Genomic DNA, 7219 nt, shown 5'->3' on the forward strand with positions numbered 1-7219 from the left:
AGAGAGATCTTCTCCTTCTCTCTTTAGCAATTCAACAGCGTTACCAGCTTACCAAATCCTTCGTGGTTTGGGCCCTTGACAACGCGTCGTAGATAGCTCTTCTTCTTTAGCTTTGCAATAAATGAAAGTGGTTCTCGTAACTTCTGCGATCAAACCGTCTCACGAAGAGCAGGAATCCTACGAAAGCAGGCTGTTCCAGCAGCTATTTTATATGATTTACAATGATGATCTCTTCCCCAAAAAGGGAGATAAAAAGGAGTATAGAATCGAATACAGAATGAAACAGTGCTGAAATACCAAGAACCAAAGATATCCTGTGACAAAAAGGTCGTTACAACATGCTCTTCCTTCCGTTCCCGCAGCGTTAGCAACAGTATCCGTTGAGTTTGGTTGGACCGGGTTGGTACCAAAGTTAGGTGGAGGAATGTTTGGATCTGGGCCACTATTCGACTTAGAGTCTCCCGCTCCCGCTCGGCGTGGATCAGGGCCAACGGGTTCTTGAATCCAATCGCGCGGTATCTGGGTAATGAAGTCATACCAGTAGTGACCCATTTCGCGATAGCCTTCGTCTGCTGGGTGAATGCAGTCGCGAAGCTGGCTAATGGGAAAGGTTGTAAAATCCACAGCAATGACCTTGTGGCCTTTAGAAGAATACTGCTGAGCGATTTTGGCAACTAATAATTGATATCTCTGAGTCTGAGGGGCTTGACTTGGATCGCAAGTATTGATGATCATTGCAACCATGATTATAGCATCTGGGCATAGCGCAATCATCTGGTCAATAAGGTTTCCTAGGCGCTGAGCGGCACCGGAGGGATCATTGCCTTCCGTTGAGATTGCAGAATTTTCGGTCATATCATTAGTCCCCAGATGTAGGAGAATGATATTTGGTCGTTGTTCCAACGAAGGTTTAACATGATCAGTGACATATTGAATAGTTTTCCCTGTCCAGGCCGCCTAAGCGAACAGCGGAGTTAGTCGGCTTCTTCTGGGCATATCCAATATCAGTACTTAAGTAAGAATTGTCACATACAAAATAACCATCAGCCATGCCGCCAGAAAACTCTGTCCCAGCAAAAACAACATTGTCGTCTAGAGGAACTTATTAGCTGGGTACATTATCTTATGAGTAGCCAGATATTTCACTTACTAGATAAATTGTTACGGAGCTGAAGTCTATAACCGTTCCCATCACCACTCGCGGCTCCTACGGTAATTGAGTCACCAACGCAAAGGATCCGAAGCTTTGTGCCCGGCTTGACCCCCTGGCCGGGTGTAATACCCGTTCGTTCTAATAGAAGTGGCACTACGGACGTGTTAAGAGACAGTTCCACGTCTCTTCTATCGTGTTTAGTTAGCACTGCTAGAACTGACTGAGAGACCGTAGTATTGCGCGGTTGAAGTCGAGCATCGATTACACGTAGGGACACCGCTTTAATAGTAGGACAAAGGAGACAAAGGACTGCTATAGTATTAAGTAATGCCTTCATTCTGACAGCGACTGGGCAAATTTTTTAAATAATGATGACTAGTAGAACTGATTGTCAACTCTTGCATAACATGGGCGTGGTGGGCGTGGTAGGCGTGGTGGGAGTGGTAGGCGTGGTGGGAGTGATGGTAGTGATGGTAGTGATGGAACACTAACATCGAGGCGTGGGCGTGGTAGGAGAGGTCGTGGGAGCGGAGAGACAGTAATTATAGCGAGAAGAGGGCGGCTTTCATTAGATTGATCTGACCAATTAAATCGGTAGAAATGCTGTATCCCGTGGAGATGTAGCTTGACGCTGAAACAGGGGCATCACGATGCATCTCAGTGGCTTAAAAGTGGCTTAAAAACGCAGGCATGTCGATTAGCAGATTTTCCGAATTGGACCAATCAGTGCGCAGAATTTTGGAATCGCGTGATCTATTTCGCCCAAGGAGGCCATAGGAGGGATTGGGGGGGCCATTATAGCATTTCCCTAATTAAATTGTATTACAGGTACGAGGCACGAAATCCATCCTGTATCTTAATCCTTGTCCAAGGGATTCGTGTCTAGACTACCATAATCCGGCTTTCGTATTCGTGCCCACCGGCAGGACTGTAGGGCATCCTTACTTCGTGCACGGTCCCCAATAATGCACGATTCGGTATCGCGAGATTGAGATGGAAATTAGAATATCTTCACCAATATGAATTAAATTATGCTCGCTCTTGCTGCGTTAGCATTAGATAAGAAACTTAATTATACTAAGATTGTAAATGAGTTTAGAATCAACCGTACGACGTTGTCTAGGAGGCATCGTCAGATTACCACCTCAAGGACCACAGAGTGTTACGGCACGGTAGCTGGATGCACACAACATACGCGTAGCCAAAGATATTCTAGATTGAGATGAAGAGTACAAGGTAGCTGTGACAGAGGAATCTTGATGAGGTTCCATCTCTACGCTAGGTTTGATTAGGATTAGGCTCTCAGCCTATGCCAACCATGGGCCATGCGAGAGAGAGAGAGAGAGATTCATACGCCCGTCAGGCCTCTCGGCGAGGCCCATGTGGGGAACTACCTAAGCTGACTAATTACATACGTTGGTGCCTTGTGGCTTTGTGCCCCATTTTTCTATCTCCTTCTTCTATCTTCTCTAATTATCTGCTTCTAACAGTGACAGTCTTGGGCTTCGCCCAGTCTGTGTGTTGTGGCCTTGCGGCCTAAGGCAGAAGGGATGGGTAGACCGTTTGCCCACAGATGTAAATAGCAGATCGCAGTGAGAGAGATCTTCTCCTTCTCTCTTTAGCAATTCAACAGCGTTACCAGCTTACCAAATCCTTCGTGGTTTGGGCCCATGACATTGGTGTCTAAAACAAATCATTTGCTAAATTAGATGCTATTTAACAGAGCCCGTTTTGGCAGAGCCCGTTTTGACAGACCTGTATACATGAAAATCGTACATAACATCGGAACTCCTAAGCTGCTTGCCTATCATTATTAAGGTAAGAGTTTTTCTAGGGTTAGGCCTTGTCTACTTCGCAGCTGGCAGGTTTAAGAAGCAGGGACCAGGTGGGCGTTTTGGCTTTTCTATTATTAGAAATCTGCCAGAACGGCCAATGTCTACTACTCACTGGCAGGTTCGGAAGCTGCAGGTTCTTACTCTGTAGTCATGTTGCCAAGTCAAGATGTGTGACTTCGCGTAATAGCTTCAAGTTCCAAACTGACCTCTCTTATTAGCCATCCACCCTTCCCTTTTCATAACTATTTTATCATCATGGGCGCAAAACGAGCCATCAAGAAGATCCAGGCCCAGATCGAGTTCGAGAATATGGATCCAACGTCTGAGTCGGATGCTATGGCGGAGGAGAAGTCATTATCTCGTCGAAAGAAGAATCATACTCCGAAACCTACCAGAGCTACGAAAGCGGCGAATAAGAGGAGGAAAACACCAACTCCAGAGCCACCTATATCTCCCGAAGTTAATGATGAATCTGAGGCAGGAAGCCGAAGGTCAGATAGTGAAGTCCCGTTTGAAAGCTGGAGTCAAGAGGAGTCGCCTTCACACCCTCCACTACAGCGACCTCAGCAGCAAAATGAGGCCAAATCAACGCAATTACGACCTTCGAGTTCTCCTCCTCCGAAACGCAAATTTCCTCTTCCGATTACAGTACACCGTCTGCCTGACCAGCTATCGGCTTCGCAAATTATCGACCGCGGGGGCTCTGCTACACCAGCTCCCAACAATGGCAAGGCTCCGAGACTGCGCTGGACTGTCACTATGGAGGAGGAGATGTTGCAGGAGCTAAAAGTTGTCAATCAGGAAGGAAAAGGTTCAGATGGCGGCTTTAAGAAGACGATTTGGGAACAGGTTGCTAGACGTGTGGGTAAAGCATATTCCGGCCCTGCGAAGGTTGAGTTCAAGAACTGCAAATCGAAGTTTGAAGATACTTACAAGGCAGATTGGTCTAAATGGCAAGAGCACCTTGGCAACGGACTTAGCGGATGGGGTGACGATGGTGAAGGGCTACCTCAAGCTGATCCTGAGACGATGGATCGTTACTTTAATGCCCGTCCTCATCTAAAGAAGTTGCGTCATAGCAAACCGAAGTTTCACGATTTGCTACAGGATATTCTTGGTGATAGGATGGCGACTGGGGCCTTTGCAAAGGCGTATGACGATGAAGCCTTTCAGGTGGATTCTGACTCTATGGAAGAGCGCTCGGATGAGGAAGGTAACAGTGAGAGCGATTACGGTATATTCGGGTCGGCTGAAGCTTCACGGTCGTCATCAGTTTCGACTGAGCTATCGAAGTCCACTTCTGGATCGTCCCAGAAGATTAAGAAACGTTCAGAGGATGCTAAGAGCTTTCGAAAGTCGATTGCAGAGAAGGAGGCAAAACGCCGCAAGCTAAAGCAATCGAAATCGTCTCAGATTATTAACAGCCTCGGTAACTTTAAAGACGAGGCAGAGGAGCTTGTAAATAGTATGATGAAGGAGTATAGGGCGGCGAACGAGAATCTAATTCGAAAGGCAGTTGCTTTAGCAAAGAAAGAGCTTAGTTCAAAGTGGCGAGATACGCAGCTATTTCAAGTTTTTGACCTGCTTCAAAATGAGGCAAAAGCAGACACGTTTCTAGAGTTAGATGATGCTGAACAGAGGGTTAGCTGGGTTGAATACGAGCTACAGAAGGCCGGCGTACAGTTCTGAGGTCTAGAAGAAGAGATCTATTGAGTTATACTTTGTATATTGTTAGATTTTTCTCGTCAGATTCTATCGACGGTATTGAAGGCGTTTGAGAAGTCTAACGACGTAATTCTACTGTAAACAAAATGGTTTGAACGGACTTTGGTAGATCCGTTCAAAATTGTATGGGAGCATGGCATTTGGTCCGTGCAGGTTTGTATGTAGGTCCGTTCAAAACTTCAACTTGAACGGATGTACACCGAAACTGGGTCAATTCAGCTTAAATTTAGTAGACTCGCCTGCACCAATAAGGGCTTCTAGTTGGCCAAGTTTCGAGGTAAATAGTCATAGTTTCATTGAAATATAAGCAGTCAATGTTATTGCCGAGTTTGATGGGGTTCCGGGACGATTGGTCTAAGCGTAGAAGTAACAGCCACTGCCCACTGCCCACTACTCACTAGCCACGCCCACGGCCTACCCCATCACATCAAGGGGCGCGGGCCGAGTCTAAAAGCGTGCCCGGGGAATCCATCCGACTGTGATACAATGTGATAGATGCTATGATATTCAGAGGAGGCGTCGATACGAAAATAAGTAGAGAAATAGTAATATAGTAGGCGCTGCGTCCCGTCAGTACAGGTAAGCGTTCAATTTCTATCCATCCATTTTATTTTGCGCCAGTTTCCCGTTTATTCAGTTCATCGCATTGAGTATCCCGTTATAAGAGCAATGGCGAGTCCCAACGAGTATTTTATACGTGTCCGATTCGGATTAATCGCGTATAAGGAATGTAGGTATACTGTATGGCCGAGTGACGTCGTAAGCCATTTAAGCGGGCCGTACCACCGACTAAAGGGCACAGAAAGTCAAGAGATCGCAAGAGCGGTTCGTCGTTGGCGCGGATTAGTCCATGGCCATCGAGAATTCCAGGTTCCCGATGCCATTGAGGAGCCCATCGCCGCGTTACCGTTATATGAAGATGGGTTCATATGTCGGAAAGACGGGTGTAAGCGAGTTTTCCGGGGACGGGATACTATAACCAAACATTGGCGGACCGAACACGGTTGGACTATTAGTGGGAAACATGGACGAGGGCAAGCCGGTCGGCAGAATTAGGCTGCGAATATAGCGGCACAGAAACGGTTCGACGAGGCGGCCGAGAGGGTATTATGTCAGCGGTTTTTCCCCAGCCGTCATTATTCACAGTATTTCCGCATTACCCCACACGTTCTAAGCCAGACGCCGCAGGAACGGATCGATTCGTAGAAGCGGATTCAATAGAAGGCCGAGCAAAAGTTCCAGGAGATCGAAAAGCGTATTCGAACTAATATCGAGGCCGGGGAGAAGGACGAGGCGAATCCATAGTTAGCGTGCAGTGGATGGCAGAAGTATTTGGGTGACTTAGACCGGGAGGATTTGATGGCGTCGGTGGCCAAGCCCGGCGATGGTGGGGAAGAGGCGGATCCATTAGAGTAAACGGTATGGAAGGCTATGACGGACGTTGCCCGGATCAGTCAAGAAACCGTGTTGAAAACCGGCATGTTTATCCGGCTAGAAGCCGTTCGGACGGAGGAGCATCAGACAAAGTACGTGCCGCTGTCATGGGCCCAAACCACGAAGGATTTGGTAAGCTGGTAACGCTGTTGAATTGCTAAAGAGAGAAGGAGAAGATCTCTCTTACTGCGATCTGCTATTTACATCTATGGGCAAACGGTCTACCCATCCCTTCTGCCTTAGGCCGTAAGGCCACAACACACAGACTGGGCAAAGCCCAAGACTGTCACAAAAGGTCTCTCCTCCCTTTTAAGGAGGCCGTCTATCTCCTGCCCTTAACGCTTCGGAAGCAATGTTTCGGCCCGTCTGAGCTTCGTAGTCATCTAATGCGACAGTATCTTAAACCATTGCGATATCCTCCTACGTCGGGTCTACGTAGCCGGTCTATTGGCACAGGCATTAGCGCTTCAGAGGTCCTCCTCGGCCTCGGCCGCGGCCTCGAACGACTCGGTCCGCCAGGATCTTTTCGAGCTCCTACTCTTTTTCGCTATCTACCAGTATTAGGTCTAGTTAAACATCGTCTTAAACTTAAGTCGGGAAGGGATTATCTAACGTAGGGCGGAGAAGCGACTCGTGGAAAACGTTATAACGTTCCCCTGGTGTGTCAAGCCGATAGGCGCTTCCTCCGATGGCTTCTAAAACCGTGAACCGGTGGTGGAGCGGGCTAAGCTTTTTCTTTCGTAAACGGTCACTCTTCTAGTAGCGGATGTCGAGCCAAACTTTATCTCCTACTTAGTATTTCGGGGCTAGGTCCCGTCTCCGATTCGCGATATCTTCTTATCGTTATTACGCGTGAGCTATTATAGTCGATGCGAACTCGTGGTACTATTTCAGTTTCCGGACTATCTCTACTCCTTTCTATTCCTTGCTAGTTAATAGCGCGTTATCGTTAGGGTTCGGGTCTGGCAGCTAGAGAGAGTCTCCTAAGTTCGGGTGATACCCATGGCTTAAGAAAAACGGGCTTATTGCTGTCGATGAGGCCGTTCGTGCGAGCACGGAGGCTTGAAGAGTT

General features: G+C 47.5%; 5 protein-coding genes across 5 annotated transcripts; 3 read left to right on the plus strand and 2 right to left on the minus strand.

The window, feature by feature from the left end:
• Positions 1–199: 199 nt before the first annotated feature.
• On the minus strand, positions 200–1676 carry P152DRAFT_425970 (SGNH hydrolase). The gene is made up of 3 exons (XM_033677246.1): positions 1151–1676; positions 1034–1092; positions 200–957 (listed from the first exon to the last, which is right to left on the minus strand). Exons 1-3 carry the CDS (start codon positions 1488–1490, stop codon positions 217–219), a joined length of 1140 nt encoding a protein of 379 aa, XP_033529475.1. The 5' UTR covers positions 1491–1676; the 3' UTR covers positions 200–216.
• Positions 1677–2786: 1110 nt separating this feature from the next.
• Positions 2787–4677, plus strand: P152DRAFT_518000 (uncharacterized protein; the record flags this gene model as incomplete). The annotated part of the gene is made up of 2 exons (XM_033683045.1): positions 2787–2971; positions 3207–4677. The coding sequence occupies exon 2, from the start codon at positions 3244–3246 to the stop codon at positions 4675–4677; it is 1434 nt and encodes a 477-aa protein (XP_033529476.1). The 5' UTR covers positions 2787–2971; positions 3207–3243.
• A 753-nt stretch (positions 4678–5430) lies between these two features.
• P152DRAFT_377898 (uncharacterized protein) lies at positions 5431–5625 on the plus strand (the record flags this gene model as incomplete). Its single annotated transcript, XM_033675656.1, has 1 exon — positions 5431–5625. A coding segment is annotated over one exon (195 nt), but the record flags the coding sequence as incomplete, so codon positions are not given.
• A 507-nt stretch (positions 5626–6132) lies between these two features.
• On the plus strand, positions 6133–6291 carry P152DRAFT_406693 (uncharacterized protein; the record flags this gene model as incomplete). Its single annotated transcript, XM_033676884.1, has 1 exon — positions 6133–6291. A coding segment is annotated over one exon (159 nt), but the record flags the coding sequence as incomplete, so codon positions are not given.
• On the minus strand, positions 6273–7219 carry P152DRAFT_463147 (uncharacterized protein; the record flags this gene model as incomplete). Its single annotated transcript, XM_033680478.1, has 1 exon — positions 6273–7219. A coding segment is annotated over one exon (168 nt), but the record flags the coding sequence as incomplete, so codon positions are not given.

The sequence above is a fragment of the Eremomyces bilateralis genome, assembly GCF_010015585.1.
Source record: "Eremomyces bilateralis CBS 781.70 unplaced genomic scaffold P152scaffold_67, whole genome shotgun sequence".
NCBI lineage: Eukaryota > Fungi > Ascomycota > Dothideomycetes > Eremomycetales > Eremomycetaceae > Eremomyces > Eremomyces bilateralis.